This window comes from Macaca mulatta, chromosome 2 (genome assembly GCF_049350105.2).
Source record: "Macaca mulatta isolate MMU2019108-1 chromosome 2, T2T-MMU8v2.0, whole genome shotgun sequence".
Classification (NCBI taxonomy): Eukaryota; Metazoa; Chordata; class Mammalia; order Primates; family Cercopithecidae; genus Macaca; species Macaca mulatta.
In genome coordinates this window covers 112663185-112680435 of record NC_133407.1, presented here as the reverse complement: position 1 = coordinate 112680435, position 17251 = coordinate 112663185, and the positions used below count along the sequence as shown (strand labels likewise).

Below are 17251 nucleotides of genomic sequence, written 5' to 3'. Positions count from 1 at the left end.
GTCTCGATATCCTGACCTTGTGATCCGCCCGTCTCGGCCTCCCAAAGTGCTGGGATTACAGGCTTGAGCCACCGCGCCCGGCTCTTCCAACTCTTAAAAAAAGACTCACACAGGTGCCGGGTATGGTGGCTCACACCTGTAATCCCATCACTTTGGGAGGCCAAGACCGTTGGATCACCTGAGGTCAGGAGTTTGAGACCAGCCTGGCCAACATGCTGAAACCCCATCTGTACTAAAAATAAAAATATATTAGCCAGGCATGGTGCCATGCGCCTGTGGTCCCAGCTACTTGGGAGGCTGAGGCACGAGAATCGCTTGAACCCAGGTGGTGGAAGTTGCAGTGAGCCAAGATCGTGTCACTATACTCCAACCTGGGCAACAGAGTGAGATTCCATCTCAGTAAACAAAACAAAACAAAAACCAAAGAATTCATACATTGTATGATGAAAACTCACGGACATGAACAGAAGATCAACAGACACTGGGGCCTAGTTGAGGTGAAGGGTGGAGGAAGGAGAGGATCAGAAAAAAAAATAGCTATTGAGTACTATGCTTAGTACCTGGGTGATGAAATAATCTGTACAACAAACCTCTGTGACAAGAGTTTACCTATGTAACAAACCTGCACATATACCCCTGAACCTAAAAGTTTAAAAAAATTCAAAAAAAATTTTTGAATGTAAAATTTAAAAGATTTCATGCATTCTATTCTTTTATGTTGTTGTTTTGTTTTTTTGCTTGTTTGTTTGAGATGTAGTTTCACTCTTGTCGCCCAGGCTGTAGTACAATGGTGCAATCTAGGCTCCCTGCAACCTCTGCCTCCTGGGTTCAAGTGATTCTCCTGTCTCAGCCTCCCGAGCAGCTGGGATTATAGGCACCCGCCACTGTGCCTGGCCGCATTCTATTCTAGACTCTAAAATAAATAAAGTTGTCCAACTTCCTAATCCTGATGATTTGAAAAGAAAAATCAGGGGGCAGATGTTTAGAAAAATAAGTGTAACCTTACTTGAATATTACATTTCTCTTACAAATCCTCTAGTTTTTATTTTTCAGAGAGAAAAAAATTGTGGTAGACTATATGCAAATCTACCACAAATCACACTGACGAGAAGGCAATTAAGAATAACTAGAAGGCCAGGTATGGTGGCTCATGCCTGTAATCCCAGCACTTTGGGAGGTCGAGGTGGGAGGATTGCTTGAGCCCAGGAGTTCAAGACCAGCCTGGACAACATAGTGAGACACCATCTCTGGAAAAAAAAAATTAGGTGGGCACGGTAGTGTGTGCCTCTGATCGAAGCTACTTGGGAAGCTAAGGTGGGAAGACTGTGGTGGCTCATGCTTGTACTCCCAGCACTTTGGGAGACCGAGGTGGGCAGATCACCTAAGGTCAGGAGTTTGTGACCAGCCTGGCCAACATGACGAACCCAGTCTCTACTGAAAATACAAAAATGAGTTGGGCATGGCGGCATGTGCTTGTGATCCCAGCTACTCAGGAGGCTGTGGCAGGAGAATCACTTGAGCCCAGAAGGCGGATGTTTCAATGAGCCAAGATTGTGCCAATGCACTCCAGCCTGGACAACAAGATTGAAACTCCATCTCAGAAAAAAAAAATAATAAAATTAATAATAATAATAATAATAATAATAATAATGGCCGGGCGTGGTGGCTCATGCCCATAATTCCAGCATTTTGGGAGGCTGAGGTGGGTGGATCACCTGAGGTGAGGAGTTTGTGACTAGCCTGGCCAACATGGTGAAACTCTGTCTCTACTAAAAATACAAAAATTAGCCGGGCGTGGTAGCGGGTGTCTGTAATCCCAGCCACTTGGGTGGCTGAGGCAGGAGAGTCGCTTGAACCCAGGAGGCGGAGGTTGCAGTGTGCTGAGACTGCGCCATTGCACTCTAGCTTGGGCAACAAGAGCAAAATACCATCTCACACACAAAAAAATGATAGTAATATAGACGAACTTCAAAGGGAAGAGTGCTATGAAATGGTTAATTTATGTGTCAATTTGACTTGGCTAAGAGATGCCCAGATAGTTGGTATGTTTGTGAGAGTCCTTCTGTAAGAGATTAGCATTTAGGCTGGGCACAGTGGCTCAGCCTATAATCCCAGTACTTTGGGAGGCTGACATGGGAGGATCTCTTGAGGTCAAGAGTTCAAGACCAGCCTGGATAACAGAGTGAGACCCTGTCTCTACAAAAAATAAAAAATTAGCCAGGCATGGTGGCACATGCCTATGGTCCCATGTACTAGGAAGGCTGAGGTGGGAGGATCACTTGAGCTCAAGAGATTGAGGCTGCAGTGAGCCATGATCTTGCCACTGCACTCCAGCGTGGGTGACAAGAGTGAGACCCTGTCCCAAAATACTAAAAAAAAATACCCAAAAATTGGTAGACTGAGTAATAAAGAAGATTGCCCTCACCTGTGTGGGTGGGCATCATTCAATCTTGCGAAGGTCCAAATAGAACAAAAAGGCAAAGGAAGTGCAAATTCACTCTTCTTCATCTGGAACATCCAACTTCTCCTGCCCTTGGACATCAGAGCTCCTGGTTCTCAGGGCTTTGGAGTCAGACTAAATTGCACCATTCTCTTTCCTGGTTCTCTAGCTTACAGATGGCAGACTGTAGGACTTCTTAGCCCCCATAATCTCATGAACAAATTTTTACAATAAATCAATCTATAGGCTGGGCGTGGTGGCTCACACCTGTAATCCCAGCACTTTGGGAGGCTGAGGCAGGCAGGTCACGAGGTCAAGAGTTCGAGACCATCCTGGCCAGCATGGTCAAACTCCGTCTCTACTAAAAATACAAAAATTACCCGGGCGTGGTGGCAGGCGCCTGTAGTTCCAGCTACTCAGGAGGCTGAGGCAGGAGAATTGCTTGAACCTGGGAGGTAGAGGTTGCAGTGAGCCAAGATTGTGCCACTGCACTCCAGCCAGATGACAGAGCAAGACTCTGTCTTAAAAAAAAAAAACACGGCCGGGCGCGGTGGCTCACACCTGTAATCCCAGCACTTTGGGAGGCCGAGACTGGCAGATCATGAGGTCAGGAGATTGAGACCATCCTGGCTAACACGGTGAAACCCTGTCTCTACTAAAAAATACAAAAAACTAGCCGGGCGAGGTGGCGGGTGCCTGTAGTCCCAGCTACTCAGGAGGCTGAGGCAGGAGAATGGCGTGAACCTGGGAGGCGGAGCTTGCAGTGAGCTGAGATCTGGCCACTGCACTCCAGCCTGGGTGACAGAGCGAGACTCCGTCTCAAAAAAAAAAAAAAAAAAAAAAAAAAAAAGCCACACAAAAAAAATCAATCTATATTTCTCTCTCTTCCTCTTTCTCTCCCTCTTTCTTGGTGTGTCTGTGTCTGTGTGTGTCTGCGTGTGCATGTGTGTGTGTAAGTCCTATGGTTTGGTTTCTCTGGAGAACTCTATTGTTGTGCTATTATGCTAAAATTGAATTATTTAATTACTGACACTCTATGTCTTGTTTTACTCAGAAAAGATGAGTTGTCTCATCCATTTGAAAGGTTTACATACCTGTCATATTTGTCTTTTGCCCTTTTCTTTTTCTCCTCAAACTGTTCCAAGAGGCCTTTTGATTTTCCAACTGACAAAGGAGGAGGAAATAAACCTCCATCTTTTATATCTCCTCCAAACAGCTGGGGCTTTGTCTGGTACTTTGTGAAAATGCTAGGTTCACCCTGTTAAATGAAAAAATATATAGCATTTGACACACAAAAATATTTATAGCATTCACTATTTTCTGTACAATGCAGAGTCACATTTAAGTGCAAACCATATTGCTGTAACGTAATATAGCAAGTAGTATTTCCATTTTATTTTTGTATATACCAGAAAATTATATTTAAAATAAAGCAACTGATTTTATTAATATAGATTTTGCCTTACCAGCCCAGAGAGATTTTAAATGTCAACTAAAATAGCTTAGAATCAACTGCATAAATTTACAGGCAAGAACAGAGAACCATTTATGCTATTGCTGAGATGATGTGCTGAAGTTTTCAGAATCATAATTTTAACTCAAATTGCTGTTGCTCAGCCGCTAGTGAACTAAACTCATATTGGTAAGTTTGATGTGGACCAGACAGTGGGCATGCTGACACATGGTGAGCCACTTCCTGCATTCTTAGGCAAAACTCTGAAACATTCAGGGAGGTCATTTATTCCTTCATATCACTAGATACCAATTTTTGTACTGAAATACTTATTTCAGAGCATACTCTACTAACTTAAAGCACCGACTGGCTGGGCACGGTGGCTCACGCCTGTACTCCCAACACTTTGGGAGGCCGAGGTGGATGGATTGGATCACAAGGTCAAGAGTTCGAGACCAGCCTGACCAATATGGTGAAACCCCGTCACTACTAAAAATACAAAAATTGGTCAGGTGTGGTGGCTCATTCCTGTAATCCCAGCACCTTGAGAGGCTGAGGCAGGTGGATCACCTGAGGGCAGGAGTTTGAGACCAGCCTGCTCAACATGGCAAAACCCTGTCTCAAGTAAAAATACAAAAAATTAGCCAGGCATGTTGGCAGGCGCCTGTAATCCCAACTACTCAGGAGGCTGAGGCAGGAGAATCACTTAAACACAGAAGGAGGAGGTTGCAGTAAGCCGAGATTGCGCCACTGCATTCCAGCCTGGGCGACAAGAGCAAAACTCCATCTCAAAAAACAAAAACAAAAACAAAAATTAGCCGGGCATGGTGGCGCACGCCTGTAATCATAGCTACTCGGGAGTCTGAGGCAGGAGAATCGCTTGAACCCGGGAGGAGGAGGTTGCAGTGAGCCGAGATCATGCCACTGCCCTCCAGCCCAGGTGACAGAGCATGACTCTGTCTCAAAAAAAAAAAAAAAAAAAAAAAAAAGCACCAACTTAATCTTATTTGTTAAGTCCTTATTTGATGCACGTAAGTCTGTACATAAAACTTGAGCCCAGGCTGGGCACAGTGGCTCACGCCTGTAATCCAAGCACTTTGGGAGGCCGAGGCAGGCAGATCACCTGAGGTTGGGAATTCAAGACCAGCCTGACCAACATGGAGAACCCCGGCTCTACTAAAAATACGGTATTAGCCAGGCACAGTGGTGCTTGCCTGTAATCCCAGCTACTCAGGAGACTGAGGCAGGAGAATTGCTTGAACCTGGAAGGCAAAGGTTGCGGTGAGCTGAGATTGTACCATTGCACTCCAGTCTGGGCAACAAGAGCAAAACTCCGTCTCAAAAAAAAAAAAACCTTGGAGCCCAGGAGTTCAAGACCAGCCTGGGCAACATGGCTAAACCCCATGCCTACAAAAAATATAAAAATTAGCAGGTGCGGCTGGGCACAGTGGCTCATGCCTGTAATCCCGGCACTTTGGGAGGCTGAGGCGGGTGGGTCATGAAGTCAGGAGATCGAGACCATCCTGGCTGACATGGTGAAACCCTGTCTCTACTAAAAATACAAAAATTAGCTGGGCATGGTGGCACACGCCTATAGTCCCATCTACTCAGGAGGCTGAGGCAGGAGAATCTCTTGACCCCAGGAAGCAGAGGTTGCAGTGATCTGGGATCGTGCCCCTGCACTCCAGCTTGGCGACAGTGAGATTCCCTCTCAAAAAAAAAAAAAAACAAAAATTAGCCAGGTGTGGCTGGGCACAGTGGCTCACACCTGTAATCCCAGCACTTTGGGAGGCCAATGCAGGTGAATCACTTGAGGTCAGGAGTCCAAGACCAGCCTAGCCAAGAAAGTGAAACCCTGTCTCTACTAAAAATACAAAAATTAGCCGGGCATGGGGGCAGGCACCTGTAATCCCAGCCACTCAGGAGGCTGAGGCATGATAATTGCTTGAACCCAGGAGACAGAGGTTGCAGTGAGCTGAAATTACACTGAAGCAGGAGATGTAAAGAGAAAAACAATGGTGGCTCAAGCCTGTAATCCCAGCACTTTGGGAGGCCGAGATGGGCGGATCACGAGGTCAGGAGATAGAGACCATCCTGGCTAATACGGTGAAACCCCGTCTCTACTAAAAAATACAAAAAACTAGCCGGGCGAAGTGGCGGGTGCCTGTAGTCCCAGCTACTCGGGAGGCTGAGGCAGGAGAATGGCGTGAACCCGAGAGGAGGAGCTTGCAGTGAGCTGAGATCCGGCCACTGCACTCCAGCCTGGGTGACAGAGCAAGACTCCGTCTCAAAAAAAAAAAAAAGAGAAGGCCGGGCGTGGTGGCTCAAGCCTGTAATCCCAGCACTTTGGGAGGCCGAGACGGGTGGATCACGACGTCAGGAGATCGAGACCATCCTGGCTAACACGGTGAAACCCCGTCTCTACTAAAAAATACAAAAAACTAGCCGGGCAAGGTGGCGGGCGCCTGTAGTCCCAGCTACTCGGGAGGCTGAGGCAGGAGAATGGCGTGAACCCAGGAGGCGGAGCTTGCAGTGAGCTGAGATCCGGCCACTGCACTCCAGCCTGGGTGACAGAGCGAGACTCCGTCTCAAAAAAAAAAAAAAAAAAAAAAAAGAGAAAAACAAGTTTTCTCTTGGTGAGCTGACTCACTCCAAGACCTGGCAATAGGAAGCAGAGCTCTGACGGGACTTTGATAACACTATCTGCAAAACCAGAGCCCTCAAGGAATGTGCTCCAGAGCCCCCTCTCCTCTCATTCCCAGGCAAGGGTGGGAAAGCAGGTTTTTCTCTTTTCCTAACTTCCCCCTCCCCTTTGATAATCCTTCCTTAGTGATACCCAAGGTTACTTCACAGAGTTTTACAATTCCTGTTTCTCTTCTGTGCAACATAACAAGGTCACAAGACGAGCTTGAGTAAGATATGTACCAGATGCAAAGCCTGCTTTAGTTTGATAAGTTCCTGTTTTCTTTCCAATGCAGCTGCAAGGTCATGAGCTACGCTAGGGTGATGAAACCCATCACTGTTTGATTAACTGCCTTTGTTCTGCTTCTGTATGCCCACTTGCCTGCACTATAAACTTCATGCCACCAAATACCCACCATGCCATTCAAACTGGCCAATCCCCTTTCAGAAGTGTGTATAAAAGTCAAGCCCTGTTTTGTTCAGGTCTCAGCCTTTTGGATGCGAATCCGCTGAGCCAGTGCACACCTTAATAAAATCCTCCTGTTTCACCCATTTGGTCTCTCTGGTCCTCTGATTCCTGCCACAGCACCACTGCACTACAGCCTAGGCGACAAAGTGAGACTCTGTCTCAAAAACAAAACAAAACAAAACAAACCTACATTTAGTTATAGGTGTCTCCAGAATAAAAAATGTTTTTGACTCACAAAAAAGACAGGTTGATCTCAAAAAATCAGGCTGGGTATGGTGGCTCACACCTGTAATCCCAGCACTTTGGGCAGCCTAGGTGAGCAGATCTTCTAAGGTCAGGAGCTCAAGATCAGCCTGCCAACATGGCAAAACCCCATCTCTACTAAAAACACAAAAATCAGCCTCCCCAGTAGCTGGGATTATAGGTGTGTGCCACCACACACCTGTTTTTGTGTGTGGTGGCACACACCTATAATCCCAGCTACTGGGGAGGCTGAGGCAGGAGAATTGCTTGAACCTGGGAGGCAAAGGTTGCAGTGAGCCGAGATCATGCCACTGGACCTCGGCCCAGGTGACACAGCAAGACTCTGTCTCAAAAGAAAGAAAGAAAGACAGAAAGAAAGACAGACGGAAAAAGGAAAGAAAGAAAGAGACAGAGAGAGAGAGAAAGGAAGGAAGGAAGGAAGGGAGGAAGGGAGGGAGGGAGGGAGGGAGGGAAAGAAAGAAAGGAAGGAAGGAAAGATCAATCTCAAAAAATCAAGGATTCAAGAGACTCTGTTCCTCATTCTGGCCTTTACTCACTAACCTAGGCCTCAGAATCCTTATCTCCTTCTTCTTCAAGGACATAATGTAGTATATAGTTCACTAAAGTATACAAATTACATGAAGTTTATTATTTTAAAAGGTCTGTCTAAAATAAAATGTTATTTATTTCTATTTTATGAAAACTCTTTTTACTTATTAAATTCTCACAAACAATAGTATGACTAGCCTTAGGCAAATATATATACATATATAGAATATGTATATATACATATTCTAGAAGTGGCCAAGGGATTGACGCTATTTTATGTTGCTTTGTAATAGAAGAAACTGCAAATATAAATGTTGCCATTTCAGACTAGTAAGTCAAATGAGTCACTAATCAAGCACAAATCCTTTTAGAAGACTAATCCTTACAGATGTACAATTTTAAAATATACTCCAACAGAATAAGTTATTTTTTTAAGGCTAGAAAATAAGTATTGGCTGTTGGGTTTTTTTGTTTTGTTTGTTTTGAGACAGAGTCATGCTCTGTCTCCCAGACTAGAGTTCAGTGGTTTGATCTTGGCTCACTGCAACCTCCGCCTCCTGAGATCGAGAAATTCTCTGCCTCAGCCTCCCGAGTAGCTGGGATTACAGGTGCCTGCCACCACACCTGGCTAATTTTTGTATTTTTAGTAGAGGCGGGGTTTCACCATCTTGGCCAGGCTGGTCTTGAACTCCTGACCTTGTGATCCACCTGCCTCAGCCTCCCAAAGTGCTGGGATTACAGGCGTGAGCCACCATGCCTGGCCTTGTTTTTTTGTTTGTTTTTTTGAGACAGGGTCTCACTCTGTCACCCAAGCTGCCGTACACTGGCAGAATCCTGGGTCACTGCAGGCTTGACTTCCTGGGCTCAAGCAATCCTCCTACCTCAGCTACCACACTCAGCTAATTTTTGTACTTTTTGTAGAGATGGGGTTTTGCCATGTTGCCCAGGCTGGTCTCAAACTCCTGGGCTCAAGGGATCCACTCGCCTCAGCCTTCCCAAGTGCAGGGATTACAGGTGTCAGCCATTGCACCTGGCCAGAATAAGTATCCTTTATAGTTTATCTCCATAATAACTGTGAAATATGTGCAGAGCAATTCTGGAAACCAGACTCACCTCCAGAGAATTCTGTTGTGACTGTTTTGAATGTCTCAAGTGGGCACCGAAGTCCAAGGGTGCTGATAGGGTTTCTGAATTTTCTGGACAGAACTGAGATCCAAAGAGGAACTGGGAATCGCTGAGACTGGAATAATCATTTTGATTATTATTCCAGTTGGATAACTTCTTGTTCCTGAAATTAAGCAAAAAAAGTGTATCAAATGGACAAATATCCTGAACAAATGAAATCATAGTTCACAGCTGTCCATTTGAGAATATTTTGGGCAGAGTGATAGCTTGTTCTGACCTTCAAGTCCCCTGTATATTGTCAGTACAATGAAACACAAAGAAACACAAGGAAATTCTGAGTACCACACATTTTTATTAAAATCTGGGAACAACCAGATGGAAACTCAAACAGAAAAGACTGACATCGTCATTCTTTGTATAACAGCATTCTAGGCTACACCACCATATTGGAAATTACAGTTCATAAAATTGTAGAGATTAAGAGAATGTTATCATTTTATTTTATTGTTTTGAGACAGGGTCCTACTCTGTCACCCAGGCTGGAGTGCAGTGGCGTGATCTCAGCTCATGGCAGCCTCAGCCTCCTGGGCAGCTAGGACTACAGGTATGTGCTACCACGCCTGGCTAATTTTTGTATTTATAGTCGAGATGGGGTTTTACCATGTTGACCAGACTGATCTTAAACTCCTGTCCTCAGGTGATCTGCCCATCTCAGCCTCCCAAATTGCTGGGATTACAGGCGTGAGCCACTGTGCAGGGCCAAGAATGTTATTTTAATTTTTTTTGAGACAGAGTCTCGCTCTGTTGCCCAGGCTGGCATGCAGTGGTGCAATCTTGGCCCACTGCAACCTCCACCTCCCAGGTTCAAGCCATTCTTCTGCTTGAGCTCCTGAGTAGCTGAGATTACGGGCACCTGCTATCACATCTGGCCAATGTTTGTATATTTAGTAGAGACGGGGTTTCACCATGTTGGCCAGACTGGTCTCTCGAACACCTGACCTCAGGTGATCTGCCCACCTTACCCTCCCAAAGTGCTGGGATTACAGTGATGAGTCATTGCACCTGGCCAAGAATGTTATCTTTTTAAAAGATCAATCTGTTCATCATTAAAATAGATAAATAAAATAAGGTACATGCATTAGCTGATTCAGCACCCATGAGTATTAAGTTAAATTTATATATAATCAGCCAGGCACTGTGGCTCACGCATGTAATCTCAGTGCTTTGGGAGTCCGAGGCAGGCAGATCATGAGGTCAGGAGATCGAGACCATCCTGGCTAACACAGTGAAACCCCGTCTCTATTAAAAAATACCAAAAAAATTAGCCAGGAGTGATGGCGGGTGCTTCTAGTCCCAGTTACTCAGGAGGCTGAGGCAGGAGAATGGCGTGAACCCAGGAGTCAGAGCTTGCAGTGAGTCGAGTTTGTGCCACTGCACTCCAAGCCTGGGCAACAGAGCAAGACTCCTTCTCAAACAAACAAACAAAAAAAGATTTATATATAATCACATGGGATTTTGAGACTTCTCAAAAACATAGTTTTGAGTACAAGAAAAGGTAAAAACTGAATGAACTTGGCCAGGCATGGTGGCTCATGCCTGTAATCCCAGCACTTTGGGAGCCAAGGCGGGCAGATCATGAGGTTAGGAGTTCGAGACAAGCCTAGCCAACATGGTGAAACCCTGTCTCTACTAAAACTACAAAAATTAGCCAGGTGTGGTGGCAGGCACCTATAATCCTAGCTACCTGGGAGGCTGAGGCTGAAGAATCACTGGAACCCAGGAGGCAGAGGTTGCAGTGAGCTGAGATTGCGCCACTACACTCCAGCCTGGGCAATAGAACGAGACTCAGTCTCAAAAAACAACAACAACAAAAAATAATTTACTCTATTACAGATCATTTATATAAATTTTTAAACCTACATTATACACACCAAACAATTATGTAATTGAGTATATAGAAGGTAACTGGAGGGTACACATTAATTCTAGAGTGTGTGCCTACAGAGAAGGAACAGAGCAGGGCTGAAGGGAGAGAAGGAGCCATAATAAAACAATCACAGATAGACCTTGTTGTGGACTGAATGTGTCCCCCAAAAATTCACATGTTGCTATGATGGTATCATCATAACAACCCTGATATGAAAATATTTGGAAATGGGTTCATTAGGAGGTAATGAGCATTAGATGAAGTCATGAAGATATGGCTCTTATGATAGGATTGGTGTCCTCATAAAAAGAGACACCAGAGGCTGGGCACGGGGGCTCATGCCTGTAATCCTAGCACTTTGGGAGGCCGAGGTGGGCGGACTACCTGAGCTCAGGAGTTTGAGACCAGCCTGGGCAACACTGTGAAACCCTATCTCTACTAAAATACAAAAAAAAAAAGGCCGGGCGCGGTGGCTCAAGCCTGTAATCCCAGCACTTTGGGAGGCCGAGACGGGTGGATCACAAGGTCAGGAGATCGAGACCATCCTGGCTAACACGGCGAAACCCCGTCTCTACTAAAAACACAAAAAATTAGCCGGGCGAGGTGGCGGCACCTGTGGTCCCAGCTACTCGGGAGGCTGAGGCAGGAGAATGGCGGGAACCCGGGAGGCGGAGCTTGCAGTGAGCTGAGATCTGGCCACTGCACTCCAGCCTGGGCGACAGAGCGAGACTCCATCTCAAAAAAAAAAAAAAAAAAAAAAAAAAAAAAAGGCACCCACTGGCCATGGTGGTGTGCACTTGTACAGTTCCACCTACTTGGGAGGTGAGGCAGGAGAATTGTTTGAATCAGGGAGTTGGAGGTTGCAGTGAGGTGAGATTGTGCCACTGCACACCAGCCTAGCAAGAGAGTGAGACTCCGTCTCAAAAAAAAAAAAAAGAAAAGAAAGATATCTCTATAACAATTTGTGTTACTTAACATTGTTGCATAACTTGAGAAAACACGCTTTTCCTTTCTTTCCTCTTTTTTTTTTTGAGACAGAATTTCACTCTTGTTGCCCAGGCTGGAGTGCAATGGTGTGATCTTGGCCCACTGCAACCTCCATTTCCTGGTTTCAAGCGATTCTCTGGCTTCAGCCTCCTGAGTAACTGGGATTACAGGCATGCACCACCATGTCTGGCTAATTTTTGTATTTTTAGTAGAGATGGGGTGCCAAGATCAGCTCAGTCATGGAGACCCTAACCCAGTGGCACTAGAGGAATTAAAGACACACAACAGAAATATAGAGTGCAAAGTGGGAAATCAGGGGACTCACAGCCTTCAGAGCTGACAGCCCTGAACAGAGTTTGACACACATATTTATTGACAGCAAGCCAGTGACAAGCATTATTTCTATAGCTTATAGATTAACTAAAAGTATTCCTTACTGGAAACAAATGGATGGGCTCTGGCTAGTTATCTGCAGCAGGAACATGTCCTTAAGGCACAGATTGCTCATGCTATTGTTTGTGGCTTAGGAATGCCTGGAAGCAGTTTTCCGCCCTGGGTGGGTCAGGTGTTCTTTGCACTCATTCCAGTAAACCCGCAACCTTAAGCATGGGTGTCATGGCCATCACGAACACGTCACAGTGCTGCAGAGATTTTGTTTATGGCCAGTTTTGGGGCCCATTTATGGCCAGATCTGGGGGCCTGTTCCCAACATGTCCCCCTTTTTTGTTTGGCAAAGCAATAAAAGCAAAGGCAGCTTTGTCATGGTGAGCTAATTCTTGCAGGAGTTAAGACCCGCATCTGCAGACTATACAAAGATAAACAACACAGATTAAAGCACAATCATCATTGAAATGACAGAGCCTCCAAGTGTCTTTATCTATTTTAATGGGTTAATAGCTGCTAATCTCTCTGCAGCTCTTTCAAGCACTCCAGTTCCTGGCATTAAGGTCAGGTGTGCCTGGGAAGCTTTAAATATTTGTTCTTTTAATTTTGCAATATCCAAAGACAAGTCTGTAGAGTGTCCTTCTAGATGCTTTTTTATTCTTTTCCAAATTTTGATCTTATTTAAGAGCCATTAATAGTTTCCAGAAATCCTTATGTTTAGCTCCTACAGTGGGCCATATCATTTGAGGCTGAGGTACCACGATAGCGCCATGTTTACAGATAATAGGAACTCTTGCCATCTTTCTTACCCATTTCTACCATCTGACCATTTTGTTTAAACCAGCTGAACATAGTGTGGCCATGGCATGCTGACTGAGAGGTGCAATTCAAGCTAAACATCTCCTTAGGGGACCAATCAATAATGATTCCATAGGAATCATTGCACAGCACCTCTGCCTGTTCTGCAATGCAATCTTCCCAAATAAGTACATTCATTATTTCTGGCCAGGTCCAATTCTGTTTACAAATAGGTTTTTGAGGGCAGTATGCCTCAATTATAGGAGCAGATTTATTATGGTAAATACTGAGACCAGAAAGTATGTGTAAATGTGTCATAGAGTGATCACATCCAGGCATTATTGCCAGCCAAAACTGATAAATATGCCCAATCAGTATAATTGTTCTGTGTCAGCCCTTGTTGAAGGAATACTCACAGCAATGGTGATCACCACTATCATAGCTATCATTGAATTACTAACTGTGACTGGTGTCCTGCTTTCCTAAGGTTTTCTTCCGCCATCTGTGACAGCTTCTTGATCTGTCCCCAGGTAGGTGGCTGTGTTCAACAGGTGTTGCTCGTGACACTTGGGGTCCTCCTCAGCATCAGTCTCAACATGGCTGCAACTGGTGGGTTTTGGGATCCTCCCCAAACCTCTTCCTGGGTATCTGGCTCATAGTTAAGACTTCAACTGTCTCAATGGCACCCAAATTGGCTGTTGATTCTGTCCTGGAGAAACACAAGCATAACCTCTACCCCAAGTTATTATTTTACCTATTTCCCAACTTTTTCTTATCAGATCTCTCCACCAAACCAGTTGTTCTGCTTCTGTCTTTGCAGCTAGTTTCTTTTTTTTTTTTTTTTTTTTTTTTTTTTTTGAGACGGAGTCTCACTCTGTCGCCCAGGCTGGAGTGCAGTGGCCGGATCTCAGCTCACTGCAAGCTCCGCCTCCCGGGTTCACGCCATTCTCCTGCCTCAGCCTCCCGAGTAGCTGGGACTACAGGCGCCCGCCACCTCACCTGGCTAGTTTTTTGTATTTTTTTAGTAGAGACGGGGTTTCACCGTGTTAGCCAGGATGGTCTCGATCTCCTGACCTCGTGATCCGCCCATCTCGGCCTCCCAAAGTGCTGGGATTACAGGCGTGAGCCACCACGCCCGGTGGCTAGTTTCTGTAGATGTTGTTCAGCTGCTGATACCATTTTTTGATACATTTTTTGCAGGCTCAAAAAAATTTAAAGTCAATAATGCTAGATTAAATTGTATATGGGGTGACCCATAGTCCCTGTTTCTCCCCTTTTGCTTTTGCAACTACTGCTTCAGGGAGAGATTCATTCTTTCTACTATGGCTTGTCCTTGAGAATTATATGGAATGCCAGTAATGTGTTTAATATTCCATAGAGAGAAGAATGTAGCTAGAGCTTGGCTAGTATAGCCTGGGCATTATCTGTTTTAATAGAAGCTGGAATGCCCATCACTGCAAAATACTGCAAAAGGTGACGTTTAACACAGGCAGAAGACTCTCCTCATTGGCATGTAGCCCAGACAAAGTGAGAAAAGGTGTCCACACATACATGTGTATAAGATAGTCTCCCAAATGAGGGAACATATGTGACATCCATTTGCCAAAGAGAATTAGGTTCCAATCCTTGAGAATTAACTCCTGTAAAAGATGAGGAATGTACCATTTGGTAAGTTGGGCATCACTGCATGATAGCTTTAGTTTCTTTCCAGGTAATGCTGTATCTGTGTTTGAGACCAGAGGCATCAACATTGGTTAAATTGTGAAAGTGTTTGGCATTCGATATTGCAGTAGCAACTAGGCAATCAGTCATTTGATTCCCTTCAGTTAAAAGTCCTGGGAGAGGCATATGAGCCCTAATATGAGTGATGTAAAAAGGGTTCCTCCTACTCCTAACTGCTGTTTGTAATTGGGTAAATAAAGTTATCAGTTGTTCATCTGTATGAAATCGTAACTGAGCATTTTCAATTAATTGTGTGGAATGAACCACAAAGAATCCAAAATCACATTAATAGGCATATCAGAAACAGTCAATACCTCAATTACAGCTACAAACTCTGCTTTTTGAGGTGAAGTATAGGGCATCTGAAAAACTTTACCTTTCGAGCCAGAATAAGTTGTTTTACCATTTGTAGACCCATCTGTAAAAACATTCTCAGCACCTTCAATTGGTTTAAATTTAGTTATTTTAGGGAGAATCCAATTAGTTAATTTCAAAATTTGAAACAGTTTTGTTTTAGGAAAATGATTATCAAGAATACCCACAAAGTCAGCTAAATGGGTTTGCCAAGTAAGACTATTTATAAAAGCTTGCTGTATTTGTGCCTTAGTGAGAGGGACAATAATTTTTCCAAGATCATATCCATGTAATTTAACAATCCAAGTTCTCCCATTTCCCATCATAGTAGCGATTTGATCCAAATAAGGAGTTAGAGTCTGTGAATTAGTATGTGAAAGAAAAAGCCATTCTACTAAGTCGTGCTCTTGGGCAGTAACACCAGTAGGTGAATGATGAGTTGGAAAAATTAGCAAATCTAGAGTCTTCTCTGGATCTGTTCTATTTATTTGAGCCTTATGGACTTGCTTTTCAATCAGCTGTAACTCTGTCTCAGCCTCTGTTAATTGTTGAGGGCTAGTGAGACTAGGATCTCCTCTGAAGGTAGAAAATAGATTACTCATGGCATAGGTAGTAATGCCTAGAGCAGGTCGTACCCAATTAATATCCCCTAGTAATTTTTGAAAGTCATTTTATGTTTTCAATTGATCCCTACATATGGTTACTTTCTGTGGCACAATAGTAGTGTCATTTGCTAAGGTCCCCAAGTAGGAGTAAAGAGTATTAGTCTGAATTTTGTCAGAAGCTATAAATAAACCAGTGTGAGAAATTGAATTTTGCAAGCGATCATAACATTGGAGTAATATTTCTTGAGTGGGGGCAGCACAAAATATATCGTCCATACAATGAATAATGTAACACTGAAAATTTTTTATGAGTAGGTTCAATTGCTTGCCCTACATAAGTCTGGCAAATTGTTGGACTGTTTAACATGCCTTGTGGCAACACTTTCCAATGAAAACGCTTAGCAGGCTGCAGGTTGTTTACTGCAGGAATTGTAAATGCAAACCGTTCACAGTCTTGCTCAGCTAAGGGGATAGTAAAGAAACAGTCTTTTAAATCTATGACTATTAAAGGCCAGTTTTTTGGAATCATAGCAGGAGAAGGCAATCCTGGCTGTAATGTCCCCATAGGTTGTGTAACTGAATTAATGGCTCCTAAGTCAGTTAATATACTCCATTTACCTGATTTTTTCTTAATAACAAAGAGTGGAGAATTTCAAGGGGAAAATGTTGGAGTTATGTGTCCTTTTTTCTAATTGTTCAGTAAGCAAGTCCTCTAAAGCCTCCAGTTTCTCTTTACTTAGTGGCCATTGTTCTATCCAAATTGGCTTATCTGTTAACCATTTTAAAGGTATAGGTTCTGGAGGCTTAACAATGGCCACCATCAAAAATGATATCCTAAACCTTGGCAGGAACTTTGTCTTTCCACTTGAAGTGGTTCCTTCAAACCTTGCAAATTCTTTCCTAGTCCCATACCAGGGACATACCCTGTTTCATGCATCATACGTTGACTTTGAGGGCTGTATAATTGCTCAGGAATTAGAACCTGTGCTCCCCATTGTTGTAATAAATCTCTTCCCCATAAATTTATAGGTACAGAAGTTATAATTGGTTGAATAGTCCCGGGTTGTCCATTGGGCCCTTCACAATGCAAAATATAACTGCTTTGATATACTTCAGGGGCTTTACCAACTCCAACTATGTTAAATTGAGCAGGCTGAATTCGCCACGTGGATGGCCAGTGCTGTAGAGAAATGATTGAAACGTCTGCTCCTGTATTTACCAAACCTTTAAATTTTTTCCCTGAATAGTTATTTCACAGGTAGGATGTTTAACAGTAATTTGATTCACCCAATAACCTGCTTTGCCTTATTTGTGCTTCCAAATCCTCCTGTTCATTTAATTTCACTTTTCCCCATTTCTGCATACAGCACAATCAGGAGTTGTGCTATACGCTCTCCTGGCTCTGCTTTCCAGGGAACAGAAGTAAATACAACAATTTGAATTTCCCCATTGTAATCTGAATCAATGACTCCTGTTTGTACTTGCATTCCTTTTAAATTTAAACTAGATCTAC

The 17251-nt window shown here is 44.0% G+C and overlaps 1 protein-coding gene across 10 annotated transcripts in view; it reads right to left on the bottom strand.

Annotated features, from left to right (window-relative positions):
- Nucleotides 1-17251, bottom strand: part of IHO1 (interactor of HORMAD1 1) — an 83949-nt gene that overhangs the window by 35816 nt on the left and 30882 nt on the right. For 7 of the 10 annotated variants that reach the window (XR_013413915.1, XM_077992745.1, XM_077992750.1 and 4 more), the window contains 2 exons: nt 8950-9124; nt 3535-3698 (listed from right to left, as the gene is read on the bottom strand). Coding sequence is in view for 9 of the 10 variants with exons in the window: in XM_077992745.1 (XP_077848871.1) it covers nt 3535-3698; nt 8950-9124 (339 nt within the window). In the remaining variant the exon portion in view is untranslated. Of the gene's footprint in view, nt 1-3534; nt 3699-8949; nt 9125-13518; nt 13790-17251 lie in introns of all 10 variants that reach the window. The other 3 variants (XM_077992747.1, XM_077992749.1, XM_077992748.1) reach the window with 2 other exon arrangements.